The 19,274-nt window shown below is 43.0% G+C and overlaps 2 protein-coding genes across 2 annotated transcripts in view; both read left to right on the plus strand.

Moving 5' to 3' along the window:
- The first annotated feature begins 246 nt into the window (after positions 1 to 246).
- Positions 247 to 17,957, plus strand: LOC125704720 (lectin-like). The gene is made up of 6 exons (XM_048970688.1): positions 247 to 255; positions 16,302 to 16,401; positions 16,718 to 16,827; positions 16,960 to 17,100; positions 17,246 to 17,357; positions 17,724 to 17,957. The coding sequence occupies exons 2-6, from the start codon at positions 16,332 to 16,334 to the stop codon at positions 17,807 to 17,809; spliced, it is 519 nt and encodes a 172-aa protein (XP_048826645.1). The 5' UTR covers positions 247 to 255; positions 16,302 to 16,331; the 3' UTR covers positions 17,810 to 17,957.
- LOC125704715 (lectin-like) overlaps positions 15,329 to 19,274 on the plus strand; it is a 31,851-nt gene continuing 27,905 nt past the window's right edge. Inside the window, exon 1 of the mRNA XM_048970682.1 lies at positions 15,329 to 15,353. The gene's annotated coding sequence lies outside the window, so the exon portion shown is untranslated. The remainder of the gene's footprint in view (positions 15,354 to 19,274) is intronic.

Genomic DNA, 19,274 nt, shown 5'->3' on the forward strand with positions numbered 1-19,274 from the left:
ATAAGAGAATTTAAGAGTCGACAGTTAATGACACTTCTCCATTAATGTTATCAGAGTTTGCAGTTCACCCGCGGCTTGAGGTGGACCCTAACCATTTTACGCATTACTTAATAAGTGGGCAAGATTGAAGGGCTTGAGGTGGGGGGTGATTCTGTGGGTTGGTTGTGTAATACAGTTATGCTATATTTCCTGATAAAAGTATATAAAAAGGTCCAGAATGAACAGGAGGGAAAGAAGAGTCACAGATCTTCAAAGGTCAGCATTTGATATTTGTCTAAATCCCGCTTATATCACACATATGAGTTTTGTATGATGTTTGATCGTATGTATATATAAAACATATATGATTGCTTAATATATAATTGACATATTTGCATATATTTGCCTCTATTTAGGGATATACACATGTAATTTCTGTCCTTATTGGTACGTACCAAAGTGGCTTAATATCATTAGCTCTCTATTCAATGTCAAGTCCTGCTGGTCATTTAAACCAGTGGTTCTCAAATGATGGTACGCCCTCTAGTGGCAAGCAGAGTTATCTCCATAATATTTTTCGAGGTGGTACACATCGAAAATTTGAGAACCACTGACACACGAAGCATTTCTCCAGAATTTCCTGCATTGTTTCAGGGTCTTCAACTTTTCAGTGGCAATGCAATGTCACTTTAAAATGTGTCTTTTTGAATTATATTAGATAACATTTAATTAATTTTATAACTAAATATCATCAACAATTGCATGATGTGGAAAAACTGAGTGAAGTCTAATCAACACGATATTAGGGATTATTATTTAACATAACTGTAACCACCGGTTTGCTCTCTGCAGAGAGGTGCTGTGGGACTGAAGAGCCGAGACATGAGGACTCTAAGCTTGCTGGGGGTTGCACTCCTCTGCCTGTTTGCCATGGCAGCTGCAACGGATGATGGTCAGTCAGTTTCCTGATAAAGCCATTCTGACGGTCACTTAAACAGGCCATTGGGGGGGTCAGACATGTGACCATCCTGGGGCAATGAGGACTGAATCCAAACAGGCCCCAAATGATTTGTTTAGCTCAGTTTGAGAATTCCATACATCTCAACATTCCTAGTTAAAGGCTGTTTCCCAAAACCTTTGTCATTCTACCATCATCGTAACTTCAGAGAGAGAATTCAGTATGATGACACTCAGACAGATTAGGACTCTTGATCATAGCACAGCCCCATGGAATCATTATGTTTTCTGTGCTCCACCAGACCACAGTGTCTCTGTGGAAGAAAATCAGAACTACTTAAGCAACATCCTAAAGCAGTGTCGTAATGGACATTACAAGGACTGGTACCAAACAGGCAGCTACTGTATAAAGTATTTCAACACACCAAGGTCCTTCGCCGATGCCGAGGTAAAGCCCAAACCGTCCTCCAGGTGCCTCATTTTGTAGCAGATCTGTAAGCATTTCATTCTAACAGTATCAGAGCCAACATCTGTATTACTTCTATACTGCATTCAGATTAATTGTTCCTTTGTGTACCAGTCTGCTTGCAGGCATGCAGCTTCAGGGAGTCGCCTGGTCTCCGTGCACAATGAACAAACAAATGCGGCTGTCTTAGCCATCGTGTTGAAATACAACCCCTCCTCACCAAGGACCTGGTTGGGCGGTCAAAGGCTTGGTCAGGTGATGGAGCGCAGGGAGACGTGGGAAGAGGGCAGGGACGTCCATGTGCCTTGTAATGTTACTGTGAACTAGGGACGATAATATCAGACTAGTGACCTGTGTGTCCACAACAGTGATATCGCTCTTTCTCACTCTCCCCTAACAGTCAAAGAAGTTCATCTGGACAGATGGTTCTCTTTGGAATTTCAAGAAATGGGTTCCAGGTCAACCAGACGACACTCAAAATATTGAAAACTGTGTGGAGATGAACTGGAAAAGTAAGAGAGAAAGGAGAGCAGCGTAGATGAGAGAAGAGTGTCGGAGGAAAAGTAGCCAGAGGGAAGCATGGAAAATGGTTATTTACAGAACATTTATTAGAGTATAATATATTGACCAAATCTAATTAATATACTCGTTTATCCAAAGTGAATTTTTCCAGCAGAAATATTAACTAAAGAACAAACTTACACGAGGCGTCTCCTCCCCAGACCATAATCCTGTTTTTATAAAGAGATAAATGTTTCTGAAAATTTTGCATACTTAACGTTTCCAGTGGAACTTCAGTAGTGCTTTGAAAAGAACATCCATCCATCCATCCATTTATTTTCCAAACCACTTATCCTATTGGGTCGCGGGGGGTCTGGTGCCTATCCCGGAAGTAATGGGCATGAGGCAGGGAACAACCCAGGATGGGGGGCCAGCCCATTGCAGGGCACACTCACACACCATTCACTCACACATGCCCACCTACGGGCAATTTAGCAAGTCCAATTAGCCTCAGCATGTTTTTGGACTCCGGGGAAACCGGAGTACCCGGAGGAAACCCCACGACGACATGGGGAGAACATGCAAACTCCGCACACATGTGACCCAGGCGGAAACTCGAACCTGGTACCCAGAGGTGTGAGGCAACAGTGCTAACCACTGCACCACCATGCCGCCCCCTTGAAAAAAAACAAATTGTGTTTATATTAGTATAAAGACAGTTTGCTTCAGGATATATGATGTTTCTTTCAGTCTTGGGAGAATGGAATGATGTTCGGTGCACCGACCAGAAACCTTTCGTTTGTGCCTTCAAGTGGCAGAAGCGGCAGCAGGAGCTGGAAGACTGAAATGCTGGAATCGCTCTACGGCACGGCTTATAAAAATCAGACGGCACATGAAAATTTAAAAACAGAGGAAGATTCATACAAAATGCAAAATTTTTAAATGCTTCGCTAAACTCATGCAAAATAAAAAACGAATTAAATACCAACCATATGATTGCATTCTTATTTATTAATTATTTAGTTTAAATGCCAAAATGCATCATGTGTCGCAGCCAATAATATAACAACTGCCAATATCGTCATTATTTTTAATACAATAATGGCGGTTATTACATTACTGGCTGATACATTATGCAGAATCAGTTACTACATTTTTGATACAGAGATTGTATTACATTATTGGTAAGTTATTATATAATCAACTTTTATTACATTATGAATGGAAAAAGTATCACGTTATTGGTAGTTCTTGTGTTAGTGTCACTGAACTCGTGCAAAACAAAAAAAGTCTATGAACTGTATGACTGTATTCTTGTTTAACTGCTGCCATTTTTGATACATTATTGGCTGGTACATTATGCAGAATCAGTTATTACAGTATTGGTAAGTTGTTACATTATCAACTTACAACATTACGAATGGAAAAAGTAAGTTATTGGCAGTTCTTACATTAGTGTCAGGGTCTGTCTGTGCTTTGTTTCAGCCCCTCGACCGTCCCGTCATCCCGCTCATTTAATCATACCTGCCTCCTGTCTGACGCTGTTAGTCCCTCTATATTACTGTCTGCTTGTCCTGTGCTCCCCAGTCTGGTCAGTGTCATCTGTGCAGTAACCCCTCTAAGCTTCTCTGATAGTGTCGCTCCATTCTCCCCCGTGATAGTTGGTATCTCCCGTGTCTGGTTTCCCCGTTCGAGGTATAAGATGCCTGCCCAACCCTCTGGGCGCCTCCAGATTCCTCTTTCTAAAGAAGGAAGGCGGAGGTCTGCAGCCACATATCGATTATCGGGTCCTGAACGCCATCACGGTGAAATGGTGGGAACCACCCCTACTCATCCACTCTGGGCAGAAGCAGCTCAGATCTTTACCAAATTGATTCTGCGCAGTGCCTACAACCCGATCCGGATCTGAGAGGGGGGCGGGTTGGTGAACAGATCCTTGGTTTCAGACATTCATGAGCAAAGTCCTGGCCGACCTGCTGCACCAGTTTGTCGTCTACATAGACAATATTTTCATTCACTCCATGCCCGTGGAACAACATGTTCATCGCATACGCCGCCTCCTACGCAAAGTGTGAGAATCTACCGTTAAGTTCCTGCGGTACCTGATCCAACCAGGAGCAGTGGAGATGGACGAGGAAAAGCTTAAGGCTGTAAGGGATTGGCCAAAATCCCAGGTGCTCAGAATCAGACATCTGTCAGAGCACAGTACATCACATGTTCTGATGGCAAACTTGACCATTTAGTCGCTGAAATAAAGGACATGCCTCACGCTGGATACCGGCTAGTGAAGGGGACTTTGCAGGCAAGAGGGCATCGGGCGCAATGGGACAGGGGGGGCTTCCATGCACCGTGTGGATACTCTTCGCATCCTCTCTCGCCTGAAGCAGATGGGATGTGTTGTGCGGCGAATGTATTCAGCGCCTGACCCAAAATCTCTGCTTCACATAGACACCAACCATAAGCTGATATGGTGTGAAACATTTGTTTTTAATCTATTATAGTTTCCTATTGATGAATTAAATTTCGCACGATGCAACTAGGTGTGACTAGGTGCAATATCGGGATATTTGTCACCATTCATGGCTTCTCAGTCAGTTGATGAATTTGAATTGCAGCTACAGGAACATAGACTAATCCGATCTTTATTGAAAAGTCTTTAAATTAGTTGCACATACAGATTTTCTAGAATTTGTATTTTAAGAGAAATTTGATATAAAAAAAATATTTCAAGTTCTGCTGATCTTTATGTTTCCCCGTGTGTGTAGGTATGGGTCACCTTTCATCATGCTTATTTAGGGGACGTGTTCAATTTTCACCTGCAACATTCATGCCCTTTGTGACTTTTTAAGGGTTCGAGGCGAGCACGGTGTCGAGACTGTTGGCATCGCTCGGCTGATGTTCTCTGTATGCGGTACAGAAAGATCCAGCTTCATAGTTGGCAAAAGTGTCCACAATCAAAGGTAGGCTGTCTGTCCCTTCTCACTAACCCCACCATCAATCACTAGGTGACAGGGCAACTGGACATGAAAACTACTAGTGCAACCACTAGTAATTATATAATTGTAACACATTTCAAAAGTGCAGGAAATCTACGTTTACCACGTGTTCTTTCTCTTTGACATACACCAGGAAAGGACCTACAAATGACATAAAAAAAAATCTGTTTCAAAATGTACATGATGGATCAGCATGTAATCAATAAATCACAATTATACAACTTTTTCTGTGACCTTGCCATTTCCTGCTGGACATTTGCTCGTCTCAGTTGCTGACCTGTTCCCTGCCTAAGAGACTGACCATTTGTTAGAACCTGAACTTGGGTTTGAACTGTGCTCTGCGGCCTTTGATTGACTGTCCCTGTTATAAGGGAAAGCAGGTTCCTTGCAGCCGTTTCTATGTGGGCACAGTCCGCATTCCGGAAGTAAAAGGAATAAAGATAAAACCAATGTATACTTTGTAAACCGTGAAAATGAACACTAACCTAGTTCCTCAAGCGCACTATATGGAACTTTCACACCCTGCAGGCAATGAAGAATTAAACTAGTCAACATGAACAAACTAGACCCAGAACTATAAAAAGGAAACAGCAGGGTTGTAGTACTCGGGTCCGGTCTCGGAATCGGCCATATTTGTACTCGGTCTTGTCATGGACTCGAACAATGCGGACTCGGGATTTTATTTCGAGACCATCCGAGATCACGACTCTGAAAATATTGCTATTCGCCCTACGTTCGTCCGGCGTGACTACTATTACTTTAGTTGTTAATTAAAAATACATATGCTGGATTTAAAAAAATCATCATGTGCAAGTTTGCATAGCACAAACATCAACTAACTGCAGTGTCTACAATACGGTTAAAATGATTATTTTCACGTTACACGTCGTTATTAGAGTTAACTATGTTGAAATATGATATCTGATAGATAAAAATATTTCTCTGTTGACCGCTCATACGTGACGCTCCGCACCCCGCGCTCTCCCCGATCTCCGGTAGGACGATAGAGCTCCGCGAATCGAAGGTTGAATGAGCTGAATTGGACGCTGCTCCCCTCTGGCGCCACCTGCTGCCTGGGAGCTCATCCTATTCGCGTGGAATAACGGTGCCAAAAGTCACGGGATCCACAAATGTTTTACCTTGCTGTGTACTTGTAGAAAATGTAAAAAATCACCAATAACAATGATGAAACATTTCTTATTGGTTTTATTCTGTCTTTATACTTGTGGAAGATGCTCTTTTCGTTTTTGCTAGCTGCATTTGTATTAGCTAAACGCATTGTGTTGGTTTGACAGCAGTGTTTTGTATTTGCAGAGCGCATTGTGTTTGTGTGAGACGTATGTTTTGTATTTGTACTGCATGATGTGCACGTTTGCGGATTGCTCGTTATTTATAAATTACATCCGGTTTGTTTACAGATCGTGGGGCATTTGTGACGTATTGGCAGGGTTCTAACTCCATACCACAGAACGCCGTCAATGACCGGACTAAGGAGACACACACACAGACACGGACTTAAATACACCAAACTAATCAACACAACGAGAAACAGCTGAAGACACGCGGATTCCACACGAGGCAAACGAGGGGGCGTGGCACACACGGGAATCGGAACAATAGGGGGTAACAAAAGTATATAAAGAAAAGTACAGAATGAACCAGAAAACGAAGGAAAGTAGAGTCACAGATCTTCAAAGGCGAGTTGTCGAAATTCTGCGTATAGCGGTTTCTTTTATGTTGCTGTATTGACTCAGTCTTATAGGGCAGTCCTCCCACCCTTCTCAGTTGAACTGTAGGAGTTTCAGAATTAGCGGGGGTAGTGCTACCTGCGGAGTAGGCAGAAGTGGCGGGCTTGCCAGAGCCCTACATATATTGGGGAACATTGGCTCTCTTGCTTCCGGTTGCATTATTCCTCAGTTTTGGCGTGGGCTCCGGCCGTACAGGGTCCATTGACGTGATCGTTCTTTTGTGATACGTCTGTGGGTGGAACATGTATGACTTTGCTTCTGTTAAGGGATTTTAATTTTAACTTCTATCCTTATCGGTACTTGCCAAGGTGGCTTCATATTAAGTGCTGTCTATTCAGTGTCAACTCCTGCTGATCGTGTACACCTGTGGTTCTCAAACGACGGTATGTGACAACTCCAAGTACCACTAGAGGGAGCTGTCTCCATTTATGCCGTCAGGCAGTCTCTTCTGAGGTGGTATAATAAACTTGAACCACTTGCACACAAATAATACTTTGCTGTTTCCAGTGGCAATAGTGCTGTAATTCTCAGCATTGGGTTTTTTTTTTTAGCTGTATAATGCCAATTACCAAGCATGTGGTGTCTGATCATCATAAAGGAACTGTAACCTCTAATTCTCTCTGCAGAGAGGTGCTGTGGGACTGAACCAAGACATGAGGACTCCAAGCTTGCTGGGGATTGCACTCCTCTGCCTGTGTGCCATGCCTGCTGCAATGGATGATGGTAAGTTTTCTGAAAGCCATCCTGATCACTTGCAGGCCATTGGGGGGAGGGTCAGACATAAGTCTGGGGTATTCAGGACCAAATCCAAATGATTTGCTTAGCTCAGTTTGATTCCATACATTACCTCAGTCCTGGTTAAAGGCTGTTTCCCAGACATGTTTGTATGATTAGATAATGTCAGAGAACAGGATTCTCAGGGTTATAGCACAGCCCCATGGGATTGTTTTCTCTGCTCCCCTTGATGATGTCTCTGTGGATGTAGGTCACCACTTCCCAAAGCAGTGTGGTGGTCAACGCTACTGGCAAAAAGTGGGCCCCTACTGTGCAAAGTATTTCAACACACCAAGCTCCTTTGCCGATGCTGAGGTAAAGCCCAAACCGTCCTCCAGGTGCCTCATTTTGTAGCAGATCTGTAAGCATTTCATTCTAACGGTATCAGAGCCAACATCTGTATTACTTCTATACTGCATTCAGATTAATTGTTCCTTTGTGTACCAGTCTGCTTGCATGCAGGCAGCTTCAGGGGGTCACCTGGTCTCCGTGCACGATGAACAAACAAATGCGGATGTCTTGGCTGTCGTGTTGGAATACAACCCCTCCTCACCAAGGACCTGGTTGGGTGGTAAAAGGCTTGGTCAGGTGATGGAGCGCAGGGAGATGTGGGAACAGGGCAGGGACGTCCATGTGCCTTGTAATGTTACTGTGAGCCAGGGATGGTAATATCAGACTAGTGACCTGTGCATCCGCAACTGTGATATCGCTCTCTCACTCTCCCCTAACAGTCGAGTACATTCGTCTGGACAGATGATTCTTCTTGGGATTTTGAGAAATGGGTTCCAGGTCAACCAGATGATGCCGGAAATCATGAGAACTGTGTGGAGATGAACTGGAAAGGTAAGAGAATGGAGAGTGGTGTAGGCAGAGGGAATCACAGAAAATGGTTACTTGCAGAACATTTATTATACTGTGATTGACCAAATCTACTTGAAATACTCCTTTGTCCAAAGTGACTTTTCCCAGCAGAGACATTAACTAAAGAACAAACTCTGCCGGACAAGGCATCTCCTCACCTGACTGTAATCCTGTCTTTACGGAGAGATAAAGGTTTCTGAATTTTGCATACTGAGTGTTTCCAGTGGAACTTCAGTAGTGCTTTGGAAAAAACAAATTGTCTTTAAATTGGCATAAAACAGGAGTCTATAGTGGTATAAAGAGGGTTTGCTTCAGCATGTGTGATGTTTCTTTCAGACTTGGGGGAATGGAATGATGATTGGTGCGTCAAACGGAAACCTTTCATCTGCGCCTTCCAGTGGCAGCTTGAGTGGGGAGACTGAATGATGGAAACACGCTACTGCATCGCTTATAAAAATCAGGCAACGCATGAAGATTCATGCAAAATGAGTAAAGAATCACAATTTTAAAATGCTTCACTGAGCTCATGCAAAATAAAAAAAAAAAAAATATCATGTGTATGACTGTTCTTGTTTAACTGATACATTATTGGCTCATTTAATCACACCTGCCTCCTGTCTGACGCTGTTAGTCCCTTAGTATATTAGTGTCTGCTTGTCCTCTGCTCCCCAGTCTGGTCAGTGTCATCTGTGCAGTAACCCCTCTAAGCCTCTCTGATGGTGTCGCTCCGTTCTTCCACATGATAATTGGTATCTCCCGTGTCTAGTTTCCCCATTCGAGGTAAACCACCCCTACTCATCCACTCAGATCTTTACCAAATTGATTCTACGCAGTGCCTACAACCCGATCCGGATCTGAGAGGGGGGCGGGTTGGTGAACAGTTCCTCGGTCTCAGACATTCATGAGCAAAGTCCTGGCCGACCTGCCGCAGGCACAGGTATCGAGCGTTTCCCTAAACCTGCCATTAACAGCCTCAGCCTGAGCTCCTCACCCCCCCCCCCCACCAAAGGAGCTTTGTTCATGGGTTTTGGGAGTGAGTAAAAATGCAAATTGGGGTTGCTGGTGTAACACATTTCAAAGGTGCAGGAAATCTACGTTTACCACGTGTTCTTTCTCTTTGACATACACCAGGCAAGGACCTGTAAATAACATAAGATCTGTTTCAAAATGTACATGAGATCAGTGTGTAATCACAACTATACAACTTTTTCTGTGACCTTGCCATTTCCTGCTGGATATTTGCTTGTCTCATTTCCTGACCCTTTCCCTGGCTGTGTGGTAGAAAAATTATAAATCCCCTCATAACTCCAGTGAAGCCACTCAGAATAAATCTCCAGACCTCTCAGTTGGTGAGCAAAGGTATCTCTTTTATTCGAGCCCTCCAGCAAAGCGCTCCATCACAGTACCCCAGCACTGAGAGCAACCAGTTGATAAAGCATAATTCTCAGTTCCAGATAAGGTCACAAAAGACCAACAAAACAGGCTCAAACGTATAACACAATTCTCCTGCTCTATTGGTTCACCTTCTCAGCTGGTAAAATCCACCCATTTTGCACAATTTACCAGAACATGTCTCGACTGCTAGGCTCCTACTTGAGATATGAATATAGATATTGATTATATTGTCATTGAATCACTGTAAATATTTGGTTGTCCTTTGATTACTGATTGATGTATTGACGTATTGTCATTGAATCACTGTAAATATTTGGTTGTCCTTTAATGATTGACGTATTGACGTATTGTCATTGAATCACTGTAAATACATGGCTAACATATGATTAACATGATTAACATAACAGTTACTTATATATTTGTACTACCGCATAACATGTTGCGTATGGCCTACTGCGACTACTTTATAATTACAACTCTTTGTGCACCAGTTGGGGCAGCTTCGAATCTCTTCCTGCAGGCGGTTTCTCCCCCACCTCACTCCGCTGTCTGTCTCTCCAAAGTCTGATCTCTCTTCAGGGTCTGCGCAACCAACCGCAGGCAGCTATCATGAGACGAGGACACACAGTATTCAAAACAATCTCTTGCCTCAGACCTAAGACATAAGAGACCCAATATGCCTCCCCTCCCGGGCCCACCAATGTCCTATTTTCCTTCCACACGCCACCCTTTTGAACACGCGAGACCCACGCTGTTCACAGATAATCAGCATCCACATCCCCGTAATCTACTGGATGAAAGTGTAACGAGGTGAAGCGGACCGATGGCGGTTGGACGGAACATGTGTCACCAGTGGAGTTGCTATTGCTGGTCACATTGATGATAACCTGGGGCTGTGGGTCATAGAGCCAAGCAGGTATGGGAAGATCATCCACCCGTGGAGCAGGGGAAGCCTGCAGGAACATACCAGACTTTGTCTGGGAAGACAGAATACAAGAATAACACCTAAACAGCAATATTATTAGTAGAAACACTACATGCAAAAGCAATATACTCAATACTAATGGCCTGAATACCCCAGATAATCCCGGAATCAGTGAGGAGAACCAATAGTCCCAGCTGTACTCAAACAGGCCGTGCTCTTCGTGTATCTCAGACATCTGCTCGTGCATCACGTCCTCCAGATCCTGCACGGCCTGAGAGGAATCAGGGATGTACATGCAACATCCTCTTCCCACGATAGCACAAACACCACCTTTCTCAGCTAATAGGAGATCTAACGCCATATGGTTTTGCAGAGCTACATGCTTAACTGCAGATAATTCACCATTAATGGCCTTCACAGTATCAAGTGCCTGATTAGCCACTTTCTATACTGCAGTCTGAAGGTCTGCCAGTCCAATGGATGGAATAAACACCCCAAAACCATTGCTCAGTTCGACTAAGAGACCGTCTGCTGCGTGAATATGCACACACAGCCAAAGACATCTGCGCTTTGGGCACCTAGCATATAGGAGGGACAAGAAAAGCTAGATAACACTACCAATCAACTTTACCCTTTGAAAGACACAAAACAGCATAACCCTTAAGACCACAGAGAAACGTGAAACATGGTGGCGCCGCTAACAAAGGTCACCAATGAAAGAAGAGTGGGCATAAACCTTACAGTGTACAGGTGGGGAGAAAGGGGATCTCCAGAACTTTATAGCATCGATCCCAAATATAACTATCACAAAAATGGTTACCACGAAAAGGCAACACAGTTGTGACCCTCTGAGTTTTGAAAGAACCACCAGGATCGGACATGCGTCTGCAGTGGGCTTGGTGGACCCATGCGTCGACTCCTTCCACCTTCACTGCGTGAGGAGTCACAATCAGACCTGCCTAAGGCCTAAGACATAACACACCCACTATGCCTTCCCTCCGGGGCCTACCAATGTGAAATATTCTTTCCACATCTCACAGACTGACCATTAGTTAGAACCTGAACTTGGGCTTGAACTATACTCTGCGGCCTTTGATTGACTGTCCCTGTTATAAGGGAAAGCAGGTTCCTTGCAGCCGTTTCTATGTGGGCACAGTCCGATTTCTGGAAGTAAAAGGAATAAAGATAAAACCAATGTACACTTTCATCCATATACATGAAAATAAACACTAACCTAGTTCCTCAAGCGCATTATGTGGAACTTTCACACCTTGCAGGTAATGAAGAATTAAACTAATCAACATGAGCAAACCAGACCCAGAACTATAAAAAGGAAACAGTAGGGTTGTAGTACTCGGGTCCGGTCTCGGAATCGGCCGTATTTGTACTCGGTCTTGTCATGGACTCGGACAAACCGGATTTGGGATTATATTTCGAGACCATCCGAGATCATGACTCTGAAAATATTAACGTTAATCCTGCGTGACTACTATTTTTTCATTTGTCATAATTCAGAAGTACTGTAACGCACAGAAACCAAACACGTGCAGATAATAATAAGGATTCTTCTGTATGTGAAAGTATTTGTGAGTAATTGTGCGCACAATTACAGAAGTAGCTGCGTAAAAATGCATGAGTGGCGTATTTCGCGAGGTAAACAAACTCGCTCGGTGTGTGCATGCGCTCGCCACTCTCACCTGGAGCTCCAGCACGCGCGCTACGGTTCAGTCAAATATTTAATTTTATTACAGACAAAACTCATATTTTATTCGATAGATAACAACAACAACCAGCGTTCTACTGACAATACAGCCAATTACACGAGATTTTCATTGTTTATTCCGGACGCGCATCCATCGCACCATTGACGTGATATGGGGGATTGTGGGAAATGTAGCTGTCTTCCAGAGATGCCAAACGCAGATAATTTTAGAGGCCAAAATGAGTCCAAATAGACTCAAAACGAGTATTTCTTCATTTTCAATTTATATGAAAATATTTTTTACAATTTTTTAAAGTTATATCTGAAGTGACAGCACTTTTATAGATAAAGCTAAACATGGGGTGTAAAATGTGCGTCCGGTCTCGGTCTCGGGTCACCCTGGTCTCGGTCTTGGCCCTTCAGAGTCTTGGTCTCGACACACTCGGTCAGGACTTTGATTTCGGGTTAGGTGGTCTTGTCTGCAATACTAGGAAGCAGTAAAATCTTTCTGTGCATCCGGTGATCCTTTGAAATTCAGCCCTGGATAATCCACTGTTATCTTTACCGTACAATGTTAGCTTAAAGTAAAAGCTGTTTATCGAATAACCATTGTTTAATTAACCCTCTGGGGTCTAGGGGTAGGGAACACACTTTCACTGACTGAGGCATGATCACACATTTCTTTAAAAATCATAAACTTAATTCATGGCAAATATATTATTTCTTATATATTTGTTTTGGCATCACACTCATCATAAGTTTAATGCATACTGTAAATATGTTAGATTTATGCTATGAAGTTTGTAATGTGACATCAAAGTATAGACATTCCAAAATGCACTTTGGAATACTTGCAGATGCATTATAAAAGTACATAGTAAGCAAAGGTGGCGGTTTGTTTTGATCCCAGATATCTGATCACCAAAATCTTGGCTACATATATGAAGATGACTAAATGGTGTAGTTGCAACATTCAGTTGGATAAATAAATAGGAAAAAATGAATATGTCTGAGCTATTATGTGTATGCATGAGCTATTCACACCTGGTCTCACTTTAAAACCTTTCAATATTAGTTTAAATACTCCATATAACCCCATATACCCCCGAAATAACTCGTGGCCGTAAGTGAAAATTAGCGGGAGAACATTTTAAAATGAGTTTGAGAAAGCACTTCTTTACACAGAGTGTAGTTAGAGTATGGAATAGGCTTTGTGTCTTCCTGTTAGTATAGCGCAAGCTAAAACCCTGGGTTCCTTTAAACCAGAGCTGTCACAACGAACTCCACCTGCACACGGGCACAGTTTTCAGTTTTATATACTAGCAGGTAAAATGTGAAGTAGCTAAAAGTGTCCTCCCTGACATAGGCATATTGGTGGCTGTCAGTAGTACTACGCAGTATTTTAGTGCTCTCGTTAGCTAGCAACAATTTGTAGCGATTTTGTGCAAAAACGTTTGCAAACATTAGAGCATATCACCACTAAACTCTCTAACATGAAAAATACATATGCTGGATTCTAAAGAATCGTCATGTACAAGTTTACATAGCACAAACATCAACTAACTGTTGTCTACAATACGTTATTACGTTATTAAACATTAATATGATTACTTTCGTGTTACACGTCGTTATTAGAGTTAACTATGTTGAAATATGACACTATATTGTTGTGTTTTTTTCTTTCCCTGGCAATCAGGAGTCTGGAGCCGCCTCTGTAGATCTTCAGATTCAGTCTCTATTTCAACAGGGAGGTTACAGCCAAGGCTGGACGCCCTGCGTAAGTGTCCAATACTGTTTTACACTCATTTTCTACATTTTCTTATCGTGTAACAAAATATCTCGTCACGTAAGCATCACCAATCCCTCAACCATTCCCCATCGTTGTTTTCTCCCTTGATTTACGGCCCTAGATGATAAGTTTGTCAATCATTTCTTTTACTGTTTAGTCCCTCGGCTGAACATAATTGTGTCGCGACGATCTCTACTCGGTTTTTTTAAATACTCAGCCGTGAACTTTTGGCCAACTCAAGCGAATCCCTTCCTTCAGTAGCAAACCTTGGCAGCTTCATCTTGTTGCACATTGTCTGGCTAGAGGGTTGATGATTTGTTTCTCCTTCAACACAGTGATAAGCTGCAGCACTAAAAAAGTACATATTCATATGCCAGAGACAGCTAACAGATACAGAAACTTCTAAGGCAACACAAAATGCTAATTCATACTTGTTTTCCATCACATTGTGCTGCAGCAGAAATTGGTCTGCATTCTCTGAAGGTTACAAGCTCCCACTGTACACGGTTTACATCAGCTTCTTAATAGAGTCCTAATAATTGCATCGTATATGCGTTATGGAGTGCAAAATAATATTCTATAATATAGATAAAAAATATTTACCTGTTGACCGCTCATACGTTACGCTCCGCAACCCGCGCTCTTCCCGATCTCAGGTAGAAAATTAGAGCTCCACGAATCGAAGGCTGAATGATTAATTAGGCTACAATAAATTAATATTTATTATAAATTATTTATAATAATTATAAATTACATCCGGTTTGTTTACAGATCGCGGGGCATTTGTGAAACGTGTTCTGTGTATTTGCGACGTATTGGCAGGGTTCTAACTCCATAAAATCGCCTCCAATACTTCCCTTAACTTTGCAGCCCCCCGGGACCTCGGGCTGTGTCAGCCAGTAAATAATAAAACCTCTTCTGTCAGGCTGAGGTATTCCTCCGCAATCAGACGCATAGGTGGGGTTTACGGAGCGGGGAAGCAGTCGGGTGAACACGGGGTTTATTCAGGAACAACACACTTATTAGCACAGAACGACGTCAATGACCAGACTAACGAAAGGCACACAGACGCTTAAAGGACTTAAATATACCAAACTAATCAACACATCTAGAAGCAACTGAAGACACGGCATTCCACGCGAGGCAAACGAGGGGGCGTGGCACACACGGGGATCGGAACATTAGGGGCGTAACAAAAGTATATAAAAAGGTGCAGAATGAACCAGAGGAAAAGGAAAGAAGAGTCGCAGATCTTGAAAGGTCAGTCTTTGATTTCTCTAAATCCCGCTTATATCACACATATGATTTTTGTATGATGTTTGTATTGTAGCGTTTGTTATATGACTGTCCTCCCACCCATTTCAGCCCATCTCTGGGAATTTCAGAAATATAGTGGACAGTGGTACGTGCAGAGTGGGCACAAGACGTGGCGGGCTCCACACAACCATATATATATATATATATATATATATATATATATATTCTGGGGAACATTAATTGTGTCTGGCTCTCTTGCTTCTGATTGCATTGTCTTCCTCTTTGGGTTTTTGCGTGGGCTCCAGCCGAACAGGGTCCATTAAAGTGCTCATTCGTTTGTGATGCGCCTGTTACGTCGTCATTGCAGTATGTGTGTATGTATGTGTCCGCAAAGAGCAAGTTGAGGGAGGGGTAAAAGACAATTTCCCCACAGGGATTAATAAAGTGATGTTTATTGCTATATGAGTGTTTAATATATAATAAACATATCTGTTTCCATTTAGGAATATACACGTGTAATTATTGTTTTTGTTGGCACTTACCTGTTGTGGCTTAAATATCATTAGGTGCTCTGTATTCAGTGTGGACTCCTCCTGATCGCATAGACCTGACGTTCTCAAACAATGGTACGTGAGAGGTTCTGTGCAGTTATTTCCATTTATGCTGTCAGCCATAATCTTTTTCTGAGGTCATACACATCGTAAACAATTTGAGAACCACTGACATACAAAACATTCCTGCCTTCTTTCAGGGTCTTTCCAGTGGCAATAGTGCCATAATTCACAGCATTTTGACAATCACTATAATAAGAAACATTTTGAACTAAATTACATAACATTTAATTATTTCATTTTGTAACTAAGTATCATCAACAATTGCGTGATGTTTAACCAACACGATATTAGGGATTATTATTCAACGTAACTGTGGCCACCGGTTTGCTCTCTGCAGAGAGGTGCTGTGGGACTGAAGAGCCGAGACATGAGGACTCCAAGCTTGCTGGGGGTTGCACTCCTCTGGCTGTTTGCCATGCCTGCTGCAACGGATGATGGTCAGTCAGTTTCCTGATAAAGCCATTCTGACGGTCACTTAAACAGGCCATTGGTGGGGGGGGGGGGGTCAGACATGTGACCATCCTGGGGCAATGAGGACTGAATCCAAACAGGCCCCAAATGATTTGTTTAGCTCAGTTTGAGAATTCCATACATCTCAACAGTCCTAGTTAAAGGCTGTTTCCAAAAACCTTTGTAATTCTACGATCATCGTAACTTCACAGACGGAATTCAGTATGATGACACTCAGACAGATTAGGACTCTTGATCATAGCACAGCCCCATGGAATCATTATGTTTTCTGTGCTTCACCAGACCATCAACACCCCTCAAACTCGTGTGATGGACAATACAAGGACTGGACCCAAATTGGCCAGGTGTGCGCAAAGTATTTCAACACACCAAGCTCCTTCGCCGATGCCGAGGTAAAGCCCAAACCGTCCTCCAGGTGCCTCATTTTGTAGCAGATCTGTAAGCATTTCATTCTAACAGTATCAGAGCCAACATCTGTATTACTTCTATACTGCATTCAGATTAATTGTTCCTTTGTGTACCAGTCTGCTTGCAGGCAGGCAGCTTCAGGGGGTCACCTGGTCTCCGTGCACGATGAACAAACAAATGCGGCTGTCTTAGCCATCGTGTTGAAATACAACCCCTCCTCACCAAGGACCTGGATGGGCGGTGAAAGGGTTGGTCAGGTGATGGAGCGCAGGGAGACGTGGGAAGAGGGCAGGGACGTCCATGTGCCTTGTAATGTTACTGTGAGCCAGGGATGGTAATATCAGACTAGTGACCTGTGTGTCCGCAACTGTGATATCGCTCTTTCTCACTCTCCCCTAACAGTCGAGTACATTCACCTGGACAGATGGTTCTTCTTGGGATTTCGAGAAATGGGTTCCAGGTCAACCAAGTAACAGTGGAAATCATGAGAACTGTGTGGAGATGAACTGGAAAAGTAAGAGACAGGAGAGCGGCGTAGATGGGAGAAGAGTGATGTAGGGGAAAGTGGTTATTTACAGAACATTTATTAGAGTACAATATATTGACCAAATCTACTTAAAATACTCCTTTGTCCAAAGTGAATTTTTCCCAGCAGAAACATTAACTAAAGAACAAACTCTGACAGACAAGGCATCTCCTCACCTGACTGTAATCCTGTTTGTACGGAGAGATAAAGGTTTCTGAATTTTGCATACTGAATGTTTCCAGTGGAACTTCAGTAGTGCTTTGGAAAAAACAAATTGTCTTTAAATTGGCATGAAACAGGAGTCTATAGTGGTATAAAGAGGGTTTGCTTCATCATGTGTGGTGTTTCTTTCAGACTTGGGGCAATGGAATGATGATTGGTGCATCAAACAGAAACCTTTCATCTGCGCCTTCCAGTGGCAGCATCAGCGGTTAGACTGAAGAATGATGGAAACACGCTACTGCGTCGCTTATAAAAATCAGGCAACGCATGAAGATTCATGCATGCAAAGTGCAAAATGAGTAAAGAATCGCAAAATTTTAAAATGCTTCACTGAGCTCATGCAAAATAAAAAAACTATATCATGTGTATGACTGTGTTCTTGTTTAACTGATACATTATTGGCTGGTACATTATGCAGAATGCAGTTATGACATTTGTATTCAAATTGTAGTACATTATTGGTAAGTTGGTTTCCCCGTTCGAGGTATAATATGCCTGCCCAACCCTCTGGGCACCTCCAGATTCCTCTTTGTAAAGAAGGAAGGCGGAGGTCTGCAGCCATATATCGATTATCGGGTCCTGAACGCCATCACGGTGAAATGGTGGGAACCACCCCTACTCATCCACTCTGGGCAGAAGCAGCTCAGATCTTTACCAAATTGATTCTGCGCAGTGCCTACAACCCAATCCGGATCTGAGAGGGGGGCGGGTTGGTGAACAGATCCTCGGTCTTTCAGACATTCATGAGCAAAGTCCTGGCCGACCTGCTGCACCAGTTTGTCGTCTACATAGACAATATTTTCATTCACTCCATGCCCGTGGAACAACATGTTCATCGCATACGCCGCCTCCTACGCAAAGTGTGAGAATCTACCGTTAAGTTCCTGCGGTACCTGATCCAACCAGGAGCAGTGGAGATGGACGAGGAAAAGCTTAAGGCTGTAAGGGATTGGCCAAAATCCCAGGTGCTCAGAATCAGACATCTGTCAGAGCACAGTACATCACATGTTTTGATGGCAAACTTGACCATCTAGTCGCTGAAATAAAGGACATGCCTCACGCTGGATACCGGCTAGTGAAGGGGACTTTGCAGGCAAGAGGGCATCGGGCGCAATGGGACAGGGGGGGCTTCCATGCACCGTGTGGATACTCTTCGCATCCTCTCTCGCCTGAAGCAGATAGGATGTGTTGTGCGGCGAATGTATTCAGCGCCTGACCCAAAATCTCTGCTTCACATAGACACCATCCATAAGCTGATATGGTGTGAAACATTTGTTTTTAACCTATTATAGTTTCCTATTGATGAATTAAATTTCGCACGATGCAACTAGGTGTGACTAGGTGCAATATCGGGATATTTGCCACCATTCATGGCTTCTCAGTCAGTTGATGAATTTGAATTGCAGCTACAGGAACATAGACTAATCCGATCTTTATTGAAAAGTTTTTAAATTAGTTGCACATACAGATTTTCTAGAATTTGTATTTTAAGAGAAATTTGATATAAAAAAAATATTTCAAGTTCTGCTGATCTTTATGTTTCCCCGTGTGTGTAGGTATGGGTCACCTTTCATCATGCTTATTTAGGGGACGTGTTCAATTTTCACCTGCAACATTCATGCCCTTTGTAACTTTTTAAGGGTTCGAGGCGAGCACGGTGTCGAGACTGTTGGCATCGCTCGG

The sequence above is a fragment of the Brienomyrus brachyistius genome, chromosome 12, assembly GCF_023856365.1.
Source record: "Brienomyrus brachyistius isolate T26 chromosome 12, BBRACH_0.4, whole genome shotgun sequence".
Classification (NCBI taxonomy): Eukaryota; Metazoa; Chordata; class Actinopteri; order Osteoglossiformes; family Mormyridae; genus Brienomyrus; species Brienomyrus brachyistius.